At 44.9% G+C, this 24,266-nt stretch overlaps 1 protein-coding gene across 2 annotated transcripts in view; it reads right to left on the reverse strand.

The window, feature by feature from the left end:
• Positions 1-24,266, reverse strand: part of NUDT14 (nudix hydrolase 14) — a 123,950-nt gene that overhangs the window by 87,509 nt on the left and 12,175 nt on the right. For both annotated transcript variants that reach the window (XM_083620285.1, XM_083620284.1), the window contains exon 2: positions 13,425-13,468. In XM_083620285.1, the coding sequence (XP_083476411.1) occupies positions 13,425-13,468 (44 nt within the window). The remainder of the gene's footprint in view (positions 1-13,424; positions 13,469-24,266) is intronic.

A 24,266-nucleotide genomic window follows, 5' to 3' on the forward strand; every position in this document is an offset into this window, starting at 1 on the left:
TGTCGACAGGAAAAAGTCAGCGCTCTCCGGCAATGGCAATGCGGCTTCCCCTCCGTGAAAATAGCAGGCGGCTGCAGCACCGCGCCGCTCACCCTACTTCGCTTCCGGAGCCCCCAAAATGGGGTTCCCCACGAGTAGGGGAGGCGCTCCTGGTGCTCTGCCAAACCCCACGTTCCAAGGCTTCTTCCACCTGGGATTTCTAGCGGGTCCCCACCTTCGCCGCGGCGGGTAGACCCAGTTTTCCACGGAGCCAGTTCCTCCGGTCGGAGGAACTCCGCCATTCACCGATGGCGCTAACCCGGAAGTCCCCTCTCTCACCAGCTCCTGGTTTTGTTAAAAAAACAAAACAAAAAAAAACCTCTCTCACCAGCTCCTGGTTTTTTTTTTACTTTTATTTTGCTTTAAACAAATACAGATAAATATAACCAACCAAAATTACAAAAGAAAAATCCTTAATAATAATGAAAAAAGCTAAAAAACTACAAAAAATAACAAAGTACATGGCATAGAACAGAAGCCATTACGGAAAAGAAAAAAGGAGGAAAGAAGAAGAAGAGTTTGGATTTGATATCCCGCTTTATCACTACCTGAAGGAGTCTCAAAGCGGCTAACAATCTCCTTTCCCTTCCTCCCCCACAACAAACACTCTGTGAGGTGAGTGGGGCTGAGAGACTTCAGAGAAAATGTGACTAGCCCAAGGTCACCCAGCAGCTGCATGTGGAGGAGCGGGGAATTGAACCCGGTTCACCACATTACGAGTCCACCGCTCTTAACCACTACACCACACTGGCTCTCCAGGAGGAGGAGGGAAAAGAAAAAAGAGGAAGATGAGCCAAAACACAAGAAGGCTCATCTATTGCACGCTTCTGTCAAGGTCACAACAGATCATTATTCTTATCAATTCTCTCTATCTGCATTCCATAGAATCCCTCATCTTGGTATCAGGGAACATTTCCCTATGAGGTATCATTCTAAACATAACCAGGTCTTTCTTGATGAAGCCTTATCCCCTAGATAATTATTTAAACAGCTCCGGTTTTTCCTTGCTCGTGGATCTCCTCCGTTGGATCTCTTCTGCTCCCCGTGTTGGCTGCTGTTCCTTCTGGGCTTGGTACAGTGGGCGGTGTTCACAGCCTCTCTGCCGGCTTCCATGAGCGATCTATTCCAAGGAGCGTTTACAGGTCAGCTTTGGGGCGCAGTGCTGCTCTCTGTTCCTCGCTCTAGGAAGCTTTGGAAGGCGCATTCGGGTGACCAGCTTGGAGGCACATTTGGGGGTTGATCAGCTGAGAGGCGCAGGACAGCTCTCCCTGCTTCGTCTTGCTCTGTGTGTCTGCGTCCTATCGCTGATGCTCGACTTTTGTTCCCTTCTTCAATTCTTACTCCTTTCCAGCCTCATGGCTGGGCAGATTCCTTTTTAGCTAGTAATGGTAAAGGTAAAGGACCCCGGATGCTTAAGTCCAGTCGAAATCAACTAAGGGGTGTGGCGCTCATCTCACTTCAGGCCAAGGGAGCCGGCGTTTGTCCGCAGACAGCTTTTCCAGATCATGTGGCTAGCATGACTAAACTGCTTCTGGCGTACAAAACACTGTGACAAGTGCCAGAGCACACGAAAATGCTGTTTACCTTCCCGATGCAGTGATACCTATTTATCTACTCACACTGGTATGCTTTCGAACTGCTAGGCTGGCAGGAGGTGGGACAGAGTAATGGGAGCTCACCCCGTTGCAGGGATTCAAACCGCCGACCTTCCAACTGGCAAGCCCAAGAGGCTTGATGGTTTAGACCATAGCGCTACCTGCACCCCCATATTAGCTAGTGACCTCAGCAAGCCTTTGACATTGCTTCCTGCAAGTTTCAGATGGGCCCTTGTGATTGACCTGATGCTGCCCAGACTTCATCTCCATTCTTTTCCAGCACAGATGAAGAATCAGTGCATCTCACTTTAGAACTCTGCAAACTTTGCCATTTCCTCCCTTGACTTGGATCTTGATTTTGCAAGCACTCTTGGCAACAGCAGCGGGCAGGAGTTACCTGCAACCCAATGTATGACAGTTTCATCGGATTTCATTTTCTTACCCTCTGTTTGAGAATGTTCCCCCCAAACATCAGAGGGTCTCATTAACAGAAACCATTGCCAGAAAAAGAAATCTGAATGAGACAGTTGTATCTTTATAAGCTACTGAATTACTGGTGGTGGGGACGACGACCAGTTGCAGCACAGTCCTAACCACGTCAACGCACAAGTATTACTGAATTCAGTGGTGCTTATTCACAGGTTAGTGGGGTTAGGACTACAGCCTTCGTCTCCCTTAGGATGAAACTGGATGTAGAGCTAAAACAGCCCTATACACAAACTCTCAAGTGCTGAGATTGTAGAAGCACCGAGTTGGTTGAGTGGCAACTCAAATGGAGAAAAGCCAGGGGGAAAGGAAACTGGTAAAAAGCAAAACAGATATTCACTAACTTCTCAACTACAACCAATGCACAGTTTTTGAAGAAGGCTACTAAGAACAACACACCATAAACGTACAATGTGATAAATGGAGTGACATGAACCTCCTTTAATCAGGCAGGCAGATCAAGCGGCTTAGGCAAGAGAAAACACAGCCACTCAACTCCAGGGCCGTTGTACTAAAGCTACAGCCTTTTGATTATTTTTCTGGTGCAACCCCTTTCCTTTCCCAGAGCTTTAACCATTAATGCAGGCAGGCCCTGGATTAAATGTGGGCACGCCTGCGCAATCTTTCGTTGGCTCATTGAGAGCTCCTTCAAAGCATGCTGCATCTCGCTCCCCCCCCCCCAAAGGCCAATACCATTCCAAATGGCTACTTAAGATGCAGCCCCTCAGAGACGCAAAGCCATAAGCTCTTGACAAAAACACTCAGCCTTTCATACTAATAGCCAAGTGGACTCTCTCCCCCTCAAAATGGAAGATAATTAGAGAGGTCTAAAAGGCTATCCCTAAAGAAATGGCTTTTTCCAACACCCCTCAAAAAAAGAAATTCAACATGCAATGTACATTTTTAAAAAATGCATTACGATCGTAGATTTGGCAAGTACATTTTAACTTTTCTGCGGTGATGCAAAACACTACTAACCTGACGTTGTGGTCAAAGGGCTCCTTTCTTTTTTAAAACCACAATCCAGATATATTTGGCAATAACTCCTGTTTGACGCAAGTGCTATGAGATTATATTGAGGTTTGTAGCTTATTGTGCAGGAGTAAATTTATAACAGTGATGGTATTTGGGGTCTTAAGGACCTCAATTTTAATTTATATGGGGTACTAGAGGCCTAATTCAAACAGAACAACAAATTCCCCTCTTTCTCCGCACTTGAAGGGAGAAAGTTTAAACCAGAGCTTTCCAAACTTTTCATGTTGGTGACACACTTTTTAGACATGCATCATTTTGTGACACAGTAATTCAGTTTTACTAACAAAACGGAAGTTAAACTAACCCCTTCCCAGCCCTGGGAGGATCGCCGGGAGCATTCGTGCAACACACCTACATACTACAGCCGACACACGAACGTGTCACGACATACAGTTTGGAAAACTCTGGTTTGAACCATTCAGTTTGTAGAGAACAAACTACAGTTTCCTGTTTTTTAATCTGAATAAAGGAAACTATGGTTTATGCACAACATAGTTACTCAAGAAACCAATATATCAAATCACTGTATCCAGCAAAGTGGTGGTGGGGGGATAGTTTGATTTCACTTCAAGATTCGGCCATCCTGATACCTTCCTCCTGCAGTTTTCCATTTCACTAAATACCTTCTGGATACATGAATAAAAAATACTGAAGCGTTAACACCTCCTTATCAGAAATCCTGCATCAACATAAAGTAGGAATAGCAATGCTATAATCAAAATTATAATATAACCTGCAATAAAGCATGTCTCTCCTCCCAAAGCAGGCACTCTTAACTCTCCAATTGACTTCACCCCTGAAGGCACACTCTTCCAGTGTTTCCTGAGACAGACGGATGCCAAAAACAAATCAAAATTTTAATGCAACCCCTGCAATAACTTAATTACAGTGGTTTCCTGCCCCTCATTAATGTTAACTGAAGCCTAAATTATTCCAAAACTCTTCTAGTTAAACATTCACATTGCGTGTGTGTCCATGTATCTGTGTTGAAACACTACAGAACCCTTTTATTGTACAAAACATGCATGAAACATGAACTAACAAGAGCAAAAGGAAATTGTTTTTTTCTGTGTATATATTTATGCACCTACAGGGTCATTTGTGCATAGGAAGGTTAAAACAATTTTTTTTGGGGGGGTGGGTTTACTTTAGCAAGATATTCCTTGTGATGCCACAAGCAACAAGCCCTGCTCCTTTAACAATCAGCCTTGCAGGAGAATGAGGAGTAGCAATAATTTTTAAGGCGTAATAACAATCCCAGAAGCATCTATCTTTGAAACATAAACCACAGCTACAGATTATTACATTGGCTTGAGCTGCCTACTGCGTTTTATTTAATCAGCGTATAAAAGAATGAGGTGCCGAAGGACATTTTTTAAAACAAACAGACGCTCAGCAACATGGGTTCGTGTGTAATAATGGATAAAATATAGAGTGTAAGAAATTAAGCAACAACAAAAAAGGGAAGTGGGCTGTCGGGCCAACATTTTGTATACAATACACCGCATCAGTCACAGCATTTTAAAGTACAATATACTGTCTCTCTGTGTGAGATACTTTGGCCCACATCCCAGGATCTGCAAGACAAGGAGACCTTACTGTTCCAAATCATTTTAAGGCGGAGGCGCAGGGAATATTTAAATAAAATTTGAAATCTATTGTTTTTATAGCTTCACTGAGCTTTTTTTTGGGGTGTCGCTTGCAACACGTGTTGCAATGACCCTTGATTATTTGTAAAAACTGTCTTGCCACACCCCCGCCCAAATGCATTATGTTAACACCCTAACCCTGAAGGAATCCAAAACTGCGATGGCACACAGAACAACTTGCACTGGTTGCCACGATGGCAGACCCGGTCTCCTGCCTGCTGCTTGCAATCTGTGCCGTGCATGTGGAGACAGCTTTTTAGAAACTAAGGGTGTGCCGCGAACACAAGATTCACCTTGTGTCTGTTTTGGATCTGCTCTGTGGCGTTCCAATTAGATTTGTTATTTGGGTGACGATAATTCACTGGGGATAAAAACTAGACCAGTCCATCAAAGCAAAAGATCCCTTCTTTTCCTCTTTACTCCTTCCCCTTTTGAATGCTAGTGTTTCCCCAATGAGTCTGGTTGAACTTCTCAGAAAAGGGATGGAAGAAAAGTTTGTGCATCTAACTTTCTGGATAAAGCAAGGCCACAAAGTGACTTGGAAGTTTAGAGGGTCCCTGATCCCACTCACGGCATCTTGTTAACGGTGCAATCCAAGGAACACAATATCATTACTCAATTCACCCTGGTTTGCCTCATTGTGCAGGCTAACAAAGAACCATTGCACACCCTCAGCAGAAATGATTTTCATGTGGTCTGTTGACGAAACACCTTAAACTCTCTCTAAGAGTAATTCTTAAGCTGTGCACAATAGTGTGCCATGAAAAAGTAGGAACATGGTAGTTGTCTTATTTGTTCATTTGTCTATTCTGTTGTCTACTCTGACTGGAAGTGGCTCTTCAGTGCCTCAGACAAGGTCTTCACATCACCTGCTACCTGGTCCATCAACTTGAATTTTGAGTAAGGAGAAGTAAGCTTCCCATTTTAATTCAGAAAAAAGAGTACCATATTTTTCGCTCTGCAAGACGCGCCAGACCATAAGACGCACCTAGTTTTTGGAGGAGGAAAACAAGAAAAAAAATATTCTGAATCCCAGAAGCCAGAACAGCAAGAGGGATCGCTGTGCAGCGATCCCTCTTGCTGTTCTGGCTTCTGGGATAGCCGCGCAAAGCCTCTTCAGGGCTGAGGGATGAAGGCTCCCCCTGCCCCGAAGAGCACACACGTAAGACGCACACACATTTCCCCTTACTTTTTAGGAGGGAAAAAGTGTGTCTTATAGAGCAAAAAATACGGTATTTCTCAGCTTTCAGAAATCTGGAAGCACTGCCCTATCTTTCAGTCTTCCACCCATCCATATTTTTGTGCCATGATACAATTTTGCACATCCACATCTGCCAAGAGTGGTCATTGCCAGTGCTTTGATGCCAACCAAATCTATGGCAACAGCATGGCTCTGCAGAGTTACTTGCCATGCTGGCAATGGCTGGCCTTTAAAGTCCATTCCCCTGAATTTCAGAGTAGTGTAATAATCCAATGGACCTGGCTTTTGGGACTGGACTCTAATTGAAAATAAATTTATACGCTATAGGAGGGCCAACCCAGCAGGCTGTGTTATTTGCTAGCCTCCATCCAACCTGTGGTGCAATGGATGAGAATATTACCTTTGTCAAAGAGGCATTGTCTCAACCACACACAAAAAGCAGATGGTTCTATAAATGCACACCTCAATTCTTCCAGGTGAGCAAGAGGCACCATGATGCTTCAGGGGCACATTCCAGACAGACAAAAGCTCTTGAGAAGTGTGTGGGGCGGGGTGGGGCAGGGCTGGGGTGTGGCCTAGGGAAAAGGGGTGTGGCCTGGGGAGAGGCATGGCTTGGGGGAAGCCCAAGGGCTGAGAAGACCCAAGAGGCGCATGTGATTCATTTTAAGGCAGCTCCCTATGTTCCAATTAAGGTCCCGTCCAAAGGATAATTATGAACATGTGATACATACAAATCAGATTGTTATCTCAGTTGAAAGATATTTGGTTCTTTGGCTCATTCCTCTCTACAAAGGCAGGATGAAATTCATTATTCCCTGCATCATCCTTGATAAAGAGGTGTCAAGTCCAGACTCGACCAGCTTCCAAACCCTGTCGATTGCACAACATCCCTTTGCAGCTTGTTCAAAAAGCTTTTCCTTAATGTTTAACCTGAAATGTTCTGTCTTCAGCTTCAGATGTCTACTTGTTCTGTTGGCGGTGGCCAAGGAAGATAATTGATACCTGTCTGTTTTTAAAGATCTCTTTACATGTTTATAAAGAGCACTCTTGTCTCCCTGTAAGCCTTCGAGGCCCAAGTATGAACAAGCCTCCCTCTTGTAACAATTCCCCTTGTTTGGTTTTCATTCAGCATGTTTGCTTGGTCTCCTTTGAACTCCTCCCCCCCCCCCCCGTCCCAATTCAGAATATGTTGAAAATATTTAGCGTTACTCAAAGATCCACTCAAACTTTTTATCATTTTGGCTCGTGTAATTACTGGGCTGCCAAATCCCATTGCATGATGATGGAGAGGTACTTCGGCTGGTACCTCCCACTAGGTCCGATAGAAAAGCCTGATTTGTTCAGTTACAGGGCTCTGGGAAGGGCATCATGAGGGCTCTGGCAGCTTATCAGAGCCCGGTAAACAAGGAAAACCTGCTGGGTGCACAGGTGGGGGGAATAAATCAATGGAGAACGGGGAATGTTAGGCTTCCTCTGCTCTCCTTTTGTTATTTATTATCATAGAATCATAGAATCATAGAATCATAGAGTTGGAAGAGACCACAAGGGCCATCGAGTCCAACCCCCTGCCAAGCAGGAAACACCATCACAGCACTCCTGACATATGGTTGTCAAGCCTCTGCTTAAAGACCTCCAAAGAAGGAGACTCCACCACACTCCTTGGCAGCAAATTCCACTGTCGAACAGCTCTTACTGTCAGGAAGTTCTTCCTAATGTTTAGGTGGAATCTTCTTTCTTGTACTTTGGATCCATTGCTCCGTGTCCGCTTCTCTGGAGCAGCAGAAAACAACCTTTCTCCCTCCTCTATGTGACATCCTTTTATATATTTGAACATGGCTATCATATCACCCCTTAACCTCCTCTTCTCCAGGCTAAACATGCCCAGCTCCCTTAGCCGTTCCTCATAAGGCATCGTTTCCAGGCCTTTGACCATTTTGGTTGCCCTCCTCTGGACACGTTCCAGTTTGTCAGTGTCCTTCTTGAACTGTGGTGCCCAGAACTGGACACAGTACTCCAGGTGAGGTCTGACCAGAGCAGAATACAGTGGCACTATTACTTCCCTTGATCTAGATGCTATACTCCTATTGATGCAGCCCAGAATTGCATTGGCTTTTTTAGCTGCCGCGTCACACTGTTGGCTCATGTCAAGTTTGTGGTCAACCAAGACTCCTAGATCCTTTTCACATGTACTGCTCTCAAGCCAGGTGTCACCCATCTTGTATTTGTGCCTCTCATTTTTTTTGCCCAAGTGCAATACTTTACATTTCTCCCTGTTAAAATTCATCTTGTTTGTTTTGGCCCAGTTCTCTAATCTGTCAAGGTCGTTTTGAAGTGTGATCCTGTCCTCTGGGGTGTTAGCCACCCCTCCCAGTTTGGTGTCATCTGCAAATTTGATCAGGATGCCCTTGAGTCCATCATCCAAGTCGTTGATAAAGCAATTCATTCCTCCATCCATATAAGGTAGTGATCACATATATGTAAACTGAGTGTTAAGTTGCAGGCCCAGTGTATTCAATGCTTTCAACATGAATTGAGTTCCCAGGTGGGTTATCACATGCACTGGCTATTTTGCAGGGTCTTGTGTGAATTGCATAATACACAGTTTGACAAATAGTGGAAGGGTTGGGTGGGGTTTGGAGGCCACCCAGAACCTTTTGGCCTTACAGTATGACAGCAAGTGATATTAGGAGAAGCGTCAGTAGCAAAAACAGAACAAAAAGGTTTCCTTTGTGTGCAGCCGTTGTTTAAATTTAGAACTCGAAAAGTTAAAAAATGGGTATTTTGTGACAGCATCCAAAAAGTCGCAATTAAAAAACAAAACAAAAAACAAGAATCATGATACATAAAATATGTTGGTCTACAGCTGAGCTTTCCAAACTATGTGTTGTGACACGTGTTGGCTGCAGTGTGCAGGTATGTCATGCGAATGTTCCCCGTGCTCCTCCCAGGGCTGAAAACGAGTGAGTTTAACCTCCGGTTTGCTAGTAAAACTGAACTGCTCATCTAGAAAGTGTGTCACCAACATGAAAAAAGTTTGGGAAGCTCTGGTTTACAGGTTTCCTGAAAGATGTGGGAAGGTTCCTATAATAATTCTTTAAAGCGTGAAGTTTTTATGGAAACATGTTACAGTTTTTTTTCTCTCGTTTTGACTCTGCAAAAACTCCCTTTACCTTGCCTCAGTCTGAGGCTTGCCTCTCGTTTTTGCGGGCACTCTTCTGTACGTGATCATTAAGCCCACAAAGGTTAAGGGTGCTATGCCTGAGGGCTGACGTGAAAAAAGTGCGACTCAGACCTCCCAAACCTGCAAAAGGATCTTATGACTTCTTTCTTTTCAGCTGCATATATAACATGCATTTGAGACGCACCTGCATACATTTAAAGGGTGCTGTGTAAGAGTAGCTCTGTAAAGGATAAACTACAATTCCCAGAATTCTTTGGGCATAATTATGTGCTTTAAATTTATGGTGCACACACAGCCTCTGTCAGAGAGCTACCACTCCCAGCACCCTTAACAAACTGCAGTTAACAACACAATTATTATTTATTACAGGGCAGAGCAAGGGGCAGTTTATAATATACCGTATTTTTCGGCCCATAGGACGCACTGGCCCATAGGATGCACCTAGTTTTTTTTGGGGGGGGGGAAATAAAGAAAAAAATTTTTATTTCCCCCCCAGGCGCGGGGCTGGGGCGGGGGAAGCCCGAGCTTCCCCCAACCCCAGCCCCCAGAACAGACAGCTCTCCACAAGCCGTGGGAGAGCTGCGCAAAGCCCGAAGCCTGGGGGCGCTGAGCTCAGCGTACTGACCCCTCTCGCTCTCCAGGCTTCAGGAAGCTATCTGCAAGCCGTGGGAGAGCTGTGCAACTTCGTGCAGCCCTCCCACAGCTTTTGGAGAGCTGTGAGAAGCCCGAAGCCTGGGGGGCGCTGAGCTCAGCACACCCCCAGGCTTCGGGGTGCAGGCAGCTCTCTGCAAGCCGTGGGAGAGCTGCGCGACTTCGCGCAGCTCTCCCACGGCTTGCAGAACGCTTCCTGAAGCCTGGAGAGCGAGAGGGGTCGGGTACGCACCGACCCCTCTCGCTCTGCAGGCTTCAGCGAAAGCCTGCATTCGCCCCATAGGACGCACACACATTTCCCCTTCATTTTTGGAGGGGAAAAAGTGCGTCCTATAGGGCGAAAAATATGGTAAATTCTTCAGAGGTGGGCATGTGCTTTAAAACTACCTTATGAATGTTATCTTAGGAAGGTGTATTTATCAAGGACAGCAGTGCTGGTTGGTACTGATGGCAGTTTTCATCCAAAACACTTGTAGGTCACCAGCTTGGGAAAGACTGATCTGGTATATGCTCACATTGGTTAATTTAATGAGCTTGGTTCTTTAAAAAAAATACTTAGTAGTTTCTACCACATGCATGGACCTGGGATTGAAGGCCAAGTAGTTTTAGAATCTTGTTATCTTTAGTGATTACTTAAATTTAGAATATTATGAGCGCATTCAAAATATCTTATTTTGCGATCTTAATGCATCACTACTAAAAAAGGAAACTTTCTTTTAGCATGGTCCCACAGCTTAACGCGCTGCATCACAATTGAGACCGCAAAGGCAACTGATCTCCAGTTGTGATTTTAAAAAGGAAAGGAAAAGAGGAGTAAACAACGTGGAAAGACTAATGAATGAATCTGTAGAAAAAGTAGTACAATGGTTTCAGTAATTCAAATCTCAACATCATTAGCCACAGCCAATTTGACCGAGAGGAGCAACGTCTTTTGCATAGGTGCCAATGAAATGAACCTGAGTTTTCAATGCTGGTGGCATGTATAGCTTTGTAATGCAAGGGAGTTGAGTTAATATGTGAGCATTATGTTGCTTGTTCAGTGCATGGAGCATCTGTATTAAGAAGTCAGAACAGTTCGCCCATCACCCACAATCCTTCCTCCAATGCCTGGAATTGGCTGCTTTCAACATGTGAAAAGGATCTAGGGGTCTTAGTGGACCACAAGCTTAACACGAGTCAACAGTGTGATGCAGCAGCAAAAAGAAAAGAAAAAAAGCTAGTGCTATTCTTGTTGTTGTTTAGTCGTGCCCGACTCTTCGTGACCCCATGGACCAGAGCACGCCAGGCACTTCTGTCTTCCACTGCCTCCCCCAGTTTGGTCAAATTCATGCTGGTAGCTTCGAGAACACTGTCCAACCACCTCGTCCCCTGTTGTCCCCTTCTCCTTGTGCCCTCCATCTTTCCCAACATCAGGGTCTTTTCCAGGGAGTCTTCTCTTCTCATGAGGTGGCCAAAGTAGCTTCAGGATCTGTCCTTCCAAGGAGCACTCAGGGCTGATTTCCTTCAGAATGGATGTGTTTGATCTTCTTGCAGTCCATGGGACTCTCAAAAGTCTCCTCCAGCACCATAATTCAAAACCATCAGTTCTTCGGCGATCAGCCTTCTTTATAGTCCTGCTCTCACTTCCATACATCACTACTGGGAAAACCATAGCTTTAACTATACGGACCTTTGTTGGCAAGGTGATGTCTCTGCTTTTTAAGATGCTGTCTAGCACTGTCTAGTGCTATTCTAGGTTGCCTCAACAGTAGTATCAGGTCAAGGAAGTGATAGTCCTACTGTATTCTGCTTTGGTCAGACCACACCAGGAATACTGTGTCCAGTTCCAGGCACCACAATTTAAGATGGATGTTGACAAGTTGGAAGGTGTGCAGAGGAGGGCAACCAAGACGATCAAAGGTCTGGAAACCAAGTCTTATGAGGAATGGTTGAAGGATCTGGGTATGTTGCCAGGATAAGCAAATTGGGCGACCCCCATGCGTGCTGCACGTTTGAGAAAGGGCAGATTATGAAACTGGTCAAGCCAAGAAATAAATAAAAAAAGAACGCAAGAGGCTTGCAGCGCAGGAGGCATCCACAGTGAGTTCTACCCCAAAATAAAATTGATCTCTGCATTAGCAGTTCCGGATGACAAGCTTAGGGTGAAGAAGCCCTTTGTATTCCTACGATGGTAGAAAGGCTGCAGTGCAGAGCAAGATGGCTTGGCACGCTCACGGTTGAATGCTGTGCTCTGTAGTCACAAAAAAAGTTGCAGGATGACAGCTGCTGCACATGCGAAGGCAACAAATGTTTTGTGACCAGAGATGACTGTTGTGACATGTGCACCTTATGCAATCATGTAAAACAGCAAGCAGCTATTTTAAAAACGTCCTGTGAAAAAGTCCTTTAAAAACTATAATTGCAAAAAAAAAACCCCACCCAGCCCTTCTAGAAAACATATTTAGTGAGCTTTTCTCTGTAATCCCCCCTCCTTTAAAAGGCTGCTAGGTATCATAGCCGCAATACTTATGAAGTGTTATATGCTGGAGAAACAATTTATGAAGTTATTATGTTCGAGAACAGCAAGGCGTAGCGAGGTACTGCATTTCCAGCAATTCACTGATCTCTCTAATCCGCCAAAGGAAACCTCTGGAGACTGGCCTCTCTTCTCCAAGCTGAACAGTGATGTTTTTGAAGTGTGTTCCCTGTCTTGGAACTCCCTTCCTCTGCGGGCATACAAACAGTCTAAACCAAGGGTCAAACTAGACGTGACACTAAATGCATCACTTGGAAACACGTCAGGGCTTTTGAAATTTAATAATAGATGCGTGGGAGGCGGGGAAAAGCTTTTTTTTCAATACAGTATATGGCTAACAGCAGTGTGGGGGGTTTCAATAGGAATGCAGCCGGGAAGGGTTAAACTTACCCTCTCCGTGTGATGCAGCCCCAGTCTATTAGTCTATTAATATCACATCTGATTTGGCCCAGAAAGCCAATTCAAACTATTAGGAGGGGAATGAGGAATGGTTCATATAGAAAATGTACTGCGTCAGAACGAACATTGGGGGAGGGTGTGTGGATGGTATGCTTGAATGCATAGCCATGTTTTGAATTTCCCTGTATGGCTAAAACCAACATATCAGCCCAAACCCAAACACATAAATCTCTTCTAGTCTAGCTGAAACCTCCTTCCTGATACACTGTTCCCCTTTGAGAGGATGGTATAAGTGCCAGACCTTTCACAGAGATTTGCTGTTTGTACACAACCAAATGGATGCATGGATTAGATCAAACTCGTTAAGAGACTGAACTATAATTCAGGAAATCTCTGGTCTGAATTTTGCCTCTGCTGTGAATTCACCAAATGTCCTTAAGCAATACTCTCTCTCTAACTCTTAGTTTATGCCAGGCCTTATAGGACAACCGGCTCACCTTAGAGGGTTTGGTATACAAAGAATGATGAATGGGAACAATCAGAAGTGCTATAAGACTGTTAAGTGGATAGATAGATAGATAGACAGACAGACAGACAGACAGACAGATAAGATGAGAGAGAAAATTGATTGGTTGAAGGAATATGTAAAAGAAAAAAATGCTGCAAAATTTACCTGTCATGTGTCCTCATGAAATCCCATTTCTTTGAAATGCCATTCTGCAAAACAAAAAAGCCATCCCTAACAATTAGTACAGTATGATGGTCTTCAATCAATCAATCAATCAATCAATCAATCGTTCCATACATGTGTATGGTTTAAATGCTATTGTAGCTTATGTTGGAAACGGTTTGTATTTGGCACAGAGGTGGCATAGAACTAGTGTTACAATAAATACATTTGATCAGTTTAGAATATTTTGCCTACCAACTATGGTGGTAAAGGGAAAGCAATGCTGGGGCCCGGGGGGTGAGGGTGGGGAACTGGTGCCACCGGGGGAGAGATACTGGACTTCACGGGGTCTAGAACCACCATCCTAGCTTCTGTTGACCTACTTGGTCTCCTTTAAAAATTCCCAGCTGGATGACCAATGGCAAGAGAGGGCAAGGTTCCTGCACCTTATCACGGTTGCACATAAAACATGCCATGTACCTACTCTAGGCTTTCTCACCATCTAGTCCTTGTGAGAATGAAGGAAATAAGTCACATGTTACCCCTGTATTTTCTGGAATTACGCTACAACCTATTTTCAGCCTTTGAGTTTTTATTCATTTATTTGCCATTTCACACCAAGGAGTTTTCCAAAGCAACTTACAACATAAAGCTTGAAAAACCCATATAAAGCACAACAACTAAGCACGCTCATCCAAGATTAATTATAAAAGGGCAAATCCTTTTAAGAAAATGAGCACCGAAACAGGCAGAAACCCGCTCACTCACCGTCCTTCAGATTAATGATCAAAGGCCTGAATGTACAGCAATATTTAGCATTTAGCCTGAATGTACAGCAATATTTAGCATTTAGCACCAGGCTTGCTTTCCCGGAGAGAGCATCGTACAAGTGGGGAGCCACCACCGAAAAGGCCCATTCTTGCGTTGCCACCATGCTCAACTCCCTCAAAGGAAGCAGGGGGAGAAGGGCCTCGGGTGGCAAAAGGCTCCTTGTTTCATTGTGTTATGTTTATTTGTTGGTTTAAAATCGTATCTGTACATAGGCAGAATTTCATTCACACTTTTGCACAATGCCCTGGTTCATCTTTTGATGAAAAGCAGCTAAGAAAGACTTCACATAAATAAATTGTCGCAATGTGTGAACAAGGCTCATTTGGCAGCATGCTGAAAACCTTAAGCCAGGTGAGAGAAAAAGAAAAAGGATGAAACTGAGTCGCTGGGTGGGTGAAGATGCAACACAACAAAGGCGGGCCTGAAGGCTTATATAGGGAATTTGTCAGGGCAACTGAACACAGAACAGTTGGTGGGGATTAGGTGACTGCAACATTGCCTTGGATAATAAGCTTCTGAACTTCTAGAAGTTTAACTAGGCTTTTTGCTGCTGTTGACACTGACTGTTTGTCCAATGGCTGGTTTATATGACATTTCCACAGGGCTAATTACAAAGTGGTTGCTCATCCTAGGAGAAACTCTCCTCAAACGTAAGCAGCTCTAAAAGCAGTCAAAACTGACCAAATCTATAAGGAGATGTCATGGCGGGGGGGAATGCATTTAGTTAAATATACAGGCTTGGATCTTAAGATAAGTTAAGGGTGTTCACAGAGGGAAAGCTTCCCCCCCACCCCCCTTTGCCCAGATATCACTTGTGACCCCTGAAAGGCCTCTCTGGCAGACAGGGGGTCCCTCCTGAACAATGTGGGGTTCAAGCCTGATCACTCCCTGCACAGATTCACCCCATCCCACGTAGTTCACAAAAGCCCCACAACCTTGCAAATAGGCTTCAGGTAATTGCAGGGGGGTGTATTTTCCTTCACAACGCGGGGATTTGCACTCTCCAGCGGGAGAGAGCACCCAGCAGGGTTAAAAACACTCTCAGAATTAAGCAACAGTATAGCATGGAATACAAACTGTTAAAGTCTTTTGCAAATCCCGTTTAGTCTGCTTTAAAGCTCTTGCCCCCACCTCTCTCTATCCCTCTGCCAATGAACAGACCACACACTCTTAAGTATGTTAAAAATGCTTTACTTACTAAATCCAAAGGTCTGGTTCATGCATTATTCCATGCAGCAGCAAAGAGAACACAAGTACTTTTGGGTGCAAATACAGACTTTGGCAATCCTACCTGCCATTGAACCCAATGTGTTTTCACTATAGGTGCGATCCCTGGAACATAATCCCTGTGTTAAATTGCAGGCTTGCGGTGTTACATAAGCCTGGCACAATTTCAAAGTGCTTATCTTTCTTTACCAAATACAAGAAAAATATACGTGCTAGATTAGATCACTAAGCTAGGCCTTCAGAAGATTTTCTGAAGAAAGCTGGAAGCTTCCCAATGTAAATTATCCTATTTAAATTTGCATAAGGTAATGTAAAAATTTGCAGAAAATTTCCCAATTCGAAAGTTTTCCAGAAAACTCATAACTGTACCTGGCCCAAACAGTTTCATTTAGTAGCACACTACAGAGACAGAGCTTTCCACTTTTGTGGACTGTTTAATCTACAGTAATGAAGACATAAATAGATTTAGAGTCCTCTAGGATATGCATGTTTTCGCTTATCCCTATGCACTGGTCCAACAAAGCTTTGCAAAGGAATATCTAGGAGCAAGATTCAATTTTGCATGGCCAGCTTGCACCTGTCCAAATAAATAATGCAATAAACAAATGAAAGTGTCCAGCATCCCATTGTTTGCTGTGGCAGAAACTCAAATGACTGCCATTTGCTGCCATTGTCCTTGTGTAATACAATTTGAACTCGGCTCTATGCAGCCGAGTTTCTATTGTGCCAAATGCCTGGCTCTTTGCTAAGAGTCCGCTATGAAGGCTGCTAATTATTAATTCCAGGTAAACAGTTGCCAATGGTTATATGACTCTGTGTACTTTGCAGAACAATAAATCCAACTGTGCTTATAGTGATTTTTATCAAGAAATGGGCAAGTTCGTGGCATTGATTTATCTTTCTCCTGTTCAACAAACCTACATATTCATGGTATGATGAAGAGATGGGCAAATGGGAATCCACTGGTGTGTGTGTGGGGGGGTCTTGTAGGGCCCCTAACATAGCCCTACAACTGCAACCATTATTATGCATCCCAACCTCTGCCTGTTACTTGAGAGAAACAACTGAGAAATGTTAGCGAGAGTATTAAGATCCCTTTGCTTGTGTCTCAACTTATGGGGGAGCAAGTCAGTAGCTGTCATGGACTGGCGGGGCACAGAGGAATGGTGGGAGGCACCAGCTGGGGAACCATCAAAGGACGAAGGCTCAGAGGCCGGGCAGTGGTGGTGGGATGACGATGAGTGGTCAGAAGGAGAAGAGGGAGCAGATTGGGAGGAGGAAATGTCGGAAGCTGAAGAGGTAACAGGGCTTAGTGAGCTGGGAGAGTCTGTGGCAGAGAGAAGTCCAGAATCAGAATCAGAAACTGAAGCAAGCAAGTGGGAAGAGGGAGGTCAAGAGGCAGAGATGAATCAGGCTGGGTAAGAGTCACAGGGGTCTCCCCCTCCTGCTGAGACAAGCTCCCCTCCCCCATGTCTCCCAGAATCAGAAGAGGGCTGAAATGGGCGTAGCAGTGGCAGGCTCCATGCAGGTGCAGTCTCTGATTGCCTGAAAAAAGCCCTGAAGAGGAGGGGCCTTAGATGGCTGTGGGGAGTTGGGGATTTTCAGTCTCGGCAACTGATTCAGGGAGTAAGACCTACCGGGGATGGGCAGCTGTGCTCATTAGGCCTGAAACTCAGCCAAGTCTGGGAAGATTGTGTTTTTGCTAATGAAGAGTTAGTGCCAACTTTGAGCAGTGTGTGATTTACTGCTGGCTTGCTCTGTGACAGTAGCCTCCACCGATGCAAAACGTAGCCCCTCATTAGAAACTGCTCGACTTTTCAGGGTTTGCAAAGTAAACAACAGGCTTGTTTACTTCTCTTACTGCAACCAGTTTGTGCATTTGAACATTTAAATGTGATGTAACCAAGTGGATTCATGTTTTGCATTCATGTCCCCCGCCCCCCGCACAAATAGCTAAAACAACGGAAAGCCTCCGGCAGCATCTCTTTCGTAGTAACCCATCTCCAAAGGCCTGTTTAAATAAACATGTTTCCACCTGTCTGTTACCCCCAAGCAATGCTAAACTGGTTGGCCTACTTAGGGAGAGGGTGCCATAACATGGATGCCACAACTGAGAAGGCCCTGCTCCAAAAGACTGCAAAATACTACGCCCCACCACCACCGCCCGGCATAAACTCAGAAAAAGATCTTGCCATTAGATCTTTAAAGGCAAGGTATGAAGGTGCTCCCTCTATGGCAATCAGGTTATTAGTTAAAGGAATCAGAGTTGGAAGAGACCCTGAGGATCATCTAACCTAACCCCTTGCAATGCAGCAATATGGAGCTGTTCCATATGGGATGGAACCTCTGCAACCTTGGTGTTATCAGCACTAGGCTGTAACAAACAAACTGAGCTATCTACATTTGAAAATGATCTGCAACATGTACTGTCTCCAAGCTCAATAGCAAAACACTTGCTTTTCATTCAGGTGGGCCCAGATTCAACCCCTGGCATTTCCAGTTAAAAACCTCTCAGGTAGGGAGGCTGGGAAAGCTTTGACTACTATCAGTGCAGACAGGGTCCCCATTCTGGACTGGATGAACCAATGGGTCTGACACAATATAAGGCAGACAACCTTTCTCCCTAAGCCAAGCTGTGCTAGCTGCACAAAAACAAGAGGAAGATGCTTAACCATCATTCTCAACATGAACCATCTCCTTGTCTGCTGCACTTTTCGCTCGCACTTTGTTTATCCATTTTCCATTTTAGCTTAATGGAAATTGATTTCACATCCATGTGGTTTGCAAGAAAAGATGACGGGAGATTTCATAATTTGGGGTTGTTGGATTGGGTTTTTTTTTTTTTTTTGCCAGCTGCATTATTAATGCCAGCTACTGTCATGTGAAGTCAATAGCTAACATCTCCAGTGACTATGGCAATGCCCTGGCACGCTCTTTACCTCTAGGTCAATCTGAACTTGGCGCGATTCGTTAGTGTGCATTTCCATTTGCATGCCTCCACCCCTGCATTGTTTCAATTAGCCCTGTTTTAGGGCATCACTTTGAGCATGGCCTTCGTGTAAACAGAATTAACGAGGAAGAGAAAACAAGGCTTTGCCTTCTGTGCCAATTGCTGCTTAAAACCAGGAGGGGATTTTGAAAGGAAGCACACAAGTCTATTCTCCATGCGATATTGTGAAATCGGAATTATCAACATAAATTGTACATCGCAAAACAGAGGCAGCACGTTTGGGCTTGCACAGATTTCTACGGAACAAACTGAACTGAGCTCCTTTCTATGCCCCGTTGCAAGAAGAATGGCATTCCAACACCCCCTGAAGTGGGCGAAAAATATGGCTCTCCTTTCAAAAGACGTTTCCCAAAACTATGGAGAGGAAGTCTGGTGTGGCAGACACAGCACTAGACTTGGCCCTGAGCTCAAACATCTGCCTACCTCTCTTGACAACCTTGCCTGTCCACCTAATCTAAACTTCTCGGGGTTTCCATGAGGGCAATATGGGATAATCCCCATATAATACCACCCTGAGCTCCTTGGAGGAAGAGTGGGATGCGAATGTGATCAGTAAACAGATGACTGTTGGTACTGAATAATTGGATGAGACTGTTATCTTCAGCTGTGATACTGCGCTTCCCAGTGTCCATTGGGAGCTCTGAGGTGTTTGAGGACAACCCCAAACTTCAGGGGGGATGGATGAAATCAGGCTGCTATAAGAAAAACCCCACTCACCTCTGCATCTAGCTCTCTCCTCACCTGAGTTGGTAAGCATCATGGCCGGCTCTACCATTGGGCAAGGTGAGGCAGCCAGCCTCAGTAAACAGATTTAAGGCTGCCATTATTATTTTCACTTGCTGTTGTATTAATGTTATACCACCAAAGAGGGTTTAATTGGTATTTTCTGCTTCAGGCACCAAGAATGAATCCTTTTTGTATCTCAGCTGTAAGTTGGCTACCTTGAACTAAAGACATTTAAATCAACTAGTCCAGGGACGAGTAAAACGATCTCCCCCCGCCCTCCCAAGAATGGTACACAATCCAAAAGTCGCACTGTAATTTTTACAAACCGTATCCATTTTAGTCTTCAAAGCGAGGGTTATATTTTGGCAGGAGACTATAATGAAACTGCATCCAGATGGTGAAGGCAGTATAGTTTTACTGTTCAAAAGGTGTCGTTTTTACCCATTAGGAGGCAAAACAAACATCTGAGAAGTGCATTCACTTCTTCAGCTGTTCATGTGATACAGGGGGCCAGGCCACTATGTTTATTTCAAACCCATCAGCTCCGAGGACAGGTAAGCTAAAATCTGCAAAGTTTCCCTTTATTGTTAGGACAGCATCATGAGCTGGATTTGTAGGCACAAACTGACACAGCTTTTACTCCTGGAATTTATAAACCCTTGATTTACTTGGTGATGAGGCAACCAATGCCGCCAAATTTTAAATAGATGAGTCATTGCTGCCAGCATGTGGAAGTGGAGAGAAAGTGTCAGGCTTGGGCCAGGGAGACCTGGGTTCAAATCCCCCACCAAGCGACAAAGCTAAACGAGTGGCCTTTGAGCCAGTCACGTTCTCTCAGTTAACCTTCCTTATGGGATTGCTGTGAGGATAAAACAGAAAGGAAGGGAACCAAGTATACCATCTTAAGCTCCTTAGAAGGGAGGCACAGAATGCCTCTATATATTGCTTTGTCATCCAAAGCAATTGCATTCTGCCTATAAAGCCCACTCTTTTCCTCAAGCAAGCAGACAGTAGTATGCTGAACTTGATACCTGAAAGGGGGGAGGATATGTCGCCGGCACTAGGAAAGCTGATAGGTTCAGGGGTCAAAGCTACGGCTTTTCCTGCTACCTTCAGTTTACTGCTAGGTCAGCAACTGCATTTAAGGTTATAACCTGGGATGCAGATGTGAGGCAACTGGAACTGGCACAAATTGATTCCGGGGGGGGGGGGGGGAGCAACCTGGTGCTTCAGTAAAAGAAAAGAGCCGAAAGGTGGATGTTATACCGCTTAGTGTTATATGGCTCATTTTTTAATAAGGGATGATAAAAATAAAAAATATTATTTATACCCTGCCCATCTGGCTGGGCTTCCCAAACATCAAACATTAGAAACTTCCCTAAACAGGGCTGCCTTCAGGTGTCTTCTAAAAGTCAGATAGTTGTTTATTTCCTTGAAATCAGATGGGAGGGCTTTCCACAGGGCGGGCACCACTACCGAGAAGGCCCTCTGCTTGGTTCCCTGTAACTTTGCTTCTCGCAGTGAGGGAACCGCCAGAAGGCCCTCGGCGCTGGACCTCAGTGTCTGGGCTGAAAGATGGGGTCGGAGATGCTCCTTCAGGTATACAGGTCCGAGGCCGTTTAGGGCTTTAAAGGTCAGTACCAACACTTTGAATTGTGCTCGGAAACATACTGGGAGTCAGTGTAGGTCTTTCAGGACCGGTGTTATATGGTCTCGGCAGCCACTCCCAGTCACCAGCCTCGCCGCCACATACTGGATTAATTGTACTTTCAGGGTCACCTTCAAAGGTAGCCCCACGTAAAGTGCACTGCAGATAGGGTGAGATTACACAGAGTGAGAATACTTGGTCCACCTAGCTGAGTGCCGTCTACACTGGCAGGTAGAGGGTCTCCGAGGTTTCTGAAGGGGAATTCAGCCACGGATTTTCCACAGATGCTCTACCAATACAGTGGTACCTCGGGTTACATATGCTTCAGGTTACATACGCTTTAGGTTACAGACTCCGCTAACCCAGAAATAGTGTTTCAGGTTAAGAACTTTGCTTCAGGATGAGAACAGAAATCGCGCAGCAGCAGCGCGGCAGCAGCAGCAGCAGCAGCAGCAGGAGGCCCCATTAGCTAAAGTGGTTCTTCAGGTTAAGAACAGTTTTAGGTTAAGAACGGACCTCCGGAACGAATTAAGTACTTAACCCGAGGTACCACTGTAATTAATTTGCTAACAACAACAACAACAAAAACCAGGCCCCAGCTATACATTCTGGGAACAGTCCAACACTTCCTCCATGCCGCACAACGAAGACTGAATGATGCTCATAAAATAATTGTGTGAGGTTGCAGGTAAACGGGGGTGCACTGAGTTGGGTCCCCCACTTCTATTTCCCAGGGGAAAAATCTTCCACCAAGAGTCAGCTTTCTACTGAAACATCCACAGTCAATCCTGGCCCAACCCTTCTCTCTATGAAAAGGGGAAAGCAAGCAGCGATGTGACTGTAAGTGCGGAGACAGAGACCTTAAAATAAACACCATTTAACCATGTTTACTACACTGGTGCGCCAAAGCACTCTGTGCAATTCACAACTCAAAATAATGGCTAAGAGAGATGATATTTTATAGGGAAGGCAGAGGAAAATGAGCAAGTAGAAGCTCTATACTAACTCCCCCAGTGGAACCTGGGGGAATTGAAGAATATGCAAGCAACCTCTCCACTAAAACCTGAAGACAGAAACTGCCAGGGTCAGATCATTATTCCTCTCTAGCAACCTCCCAAGCCTTCTTGCTTTTTTAAAAAGAGAAAAAGGAACCACCAGAATGAGAAGCACTAATATAGAGCTTTTAGCAGGTGAGGATTTTCACTTTTGTGGGAGTTGTAACTATAACGCCTTATTTAAAATATCTCCGTATTTTAAAACAGAATCACAAGTCTTTTTAACAAGCTATCCTCCCATTGGTATTTCACTTTGAAAGCAACAACCGTTTTAGTAGCTCAGCCTCCTCAAAGTTCCAGAGAAGCCATTTTCCACTCACTTGCTTTGAAAGTCATTAAAATAACTTGATGAAGAGCAGCAGCAGGGGGTTAATGGAAGGCAAGGCTTACACACAATCTTTAGATTTCCCCTGAAGACTTTCTCACAGGACCTTCTTACAAAAATCACGAGGACCTTTCACCTCCCTCCAGTCCCCTGCAAAAATCAATACAAAATGGACAGATGCTACCAAGCCCCAGATTTTAAATTATGTCTTACATAACATAGCGAGCGGCCCTCTCCCTCTCTCCAGTCGTGAACCTGCAAAACATATGCTTAAAAGGATGGCGAGTTTCGGTGTTTCCGTGTGCATGTGTTAAATTTGGAGTAGACAGGATGCTATGAAAGAGGACAACAATAGTTCACAGGTAAACTTTCATTACCTATTGGTGATAAATAGAGTGGCTAGGCGAAGGACAAGAATACTTCTGCACTGAGAGCCAGTTCACACACGCCCATCACTTAAGGGCCAGGTAAGAATTTAAGAGCAACACTGTTAGATCACTCTAAAATGGTCCATTTGGTGCAGCATCCTGTTTCCCCGCAGCAGCTAACTAGATATGGCTGGAATTGGGATGGCAGATTTCTCCAGGCCACACACCCCTGCCAGTCAGTTGATATCACGGGTGACATCACCTGATGTGTAGGGTTGAATCCTGCTGGGTGCAGCTTCACCAGGGTGCTGCCTGAAGGCAGGGGTAGGCAACTTAAGGCCCGTGGGCCGGATGCGCCTTCTCAATCCGGCCCACGGATGGTCTGGTAATCAGCGTGTTTTTACATGAGTACAATGTGTGCTTTTATTTAAAATGCATCTCTGGGTTTTTTGTTGGGCATAGGAATTTGTTCATATTTTTTTTTCAAAATATAGCCCGGCCCCCCACATGGCCTGAGGGATGGTGGACCGGCCCCATGGCTGAAAAGGGTTGCTGACCCCTGCCTGCAGGGGACACACTGCTGAAGCTGACCCCAACCTGCAGATGAACTTTGACAGATGGGAAGGACTTCCCACCTATCAGTCGCCTGACATCAGGTGACTGACAGGTGTATAGCCCCACCTACCAGTCAAAGCTGGCCTGATGGGTGAGGTGGAGATAAATATCCAATACAAAAAAGATCCTAACCCTGAGATATGAGAAGGTCACAAGCAGAGAGTGAAGGTGCTGATAGCACCAATATGAAGCTGCATTGCAAGGGTTGGACTAGATGATCCTCAGGGTCCCTTCCAACTCTGCACGTCTATGTTTATATGATCCCTACCCCCAGCAACTTGTATTTAGAAGCAGAACATTTCTTCTGATTAATTTTATCATGGTTAGCAGCTGTTAAGAAGACCTGTCATCCGTGATTTGCAGGGAAGCACAAATGTTCCATCACATATTAAATGTCATGTGAGTTCACAGTCTCAAGCACCACCATTTTTCAGACCTAGATCTCGACACCTGAGGAAGAACGGGGTGGTAGGCTGCTGGGGTGGTAGAATGACCTGTATCACTTTAGAATGTAAGGAGTTTTGCATGTGTCTCACAGTTTTGAATGCTTCCTGATGTTAGGAGATCCCTGCCAATAAAACACCAGCACAGCAGATCTCCAGGGCTTGATGAGCTGCATCCAAGTGTACCAAAGGAGTTTGCGGATGTAATTTCAGAGCCTTTGTCTATTATCTTTGAGAATTCTTGGAGAACAGGTGATGTCTCTACATTTAGCTGTTGAGGAGCCGTGCAGTGCGCATGCCAGTCTGAACCACCCCAAAGAGCAACGCGGAAGGAGGAACTACCCTTGGTGGTTCCTCTCATCATTTCAGTGACGTGCAAGAAAAAGCCCCATTTGAGATGGCAACTCCGCTTTCAATTCTTAAAAGGAACAGAATTGCTAGATCTAGCCAGTCCATTGGTAAAGCATATGTAATGATACAGTCATCCCTCGGGTTAAAAACGCTTCGGGTTAAATCTTTTCAGGTTGCGTCCCGCAGCGACCCGGAAGTACCGGAAAGGGTTACTTCCGGATTTCGCCGCTTGCGCATGCGCAGACG

Source organism: Podarcis filfolensis, assembly GCF_964270895.1.
Source record: "Podarcis filfolensis genome assembly, chromosome: 1".
Lineage (NCBI taxonomy): Eukaryota > Metazoa > Chordata > Lepidosauria > Squamata > Lacertidae > Podarcis > Podarcis filfolensis.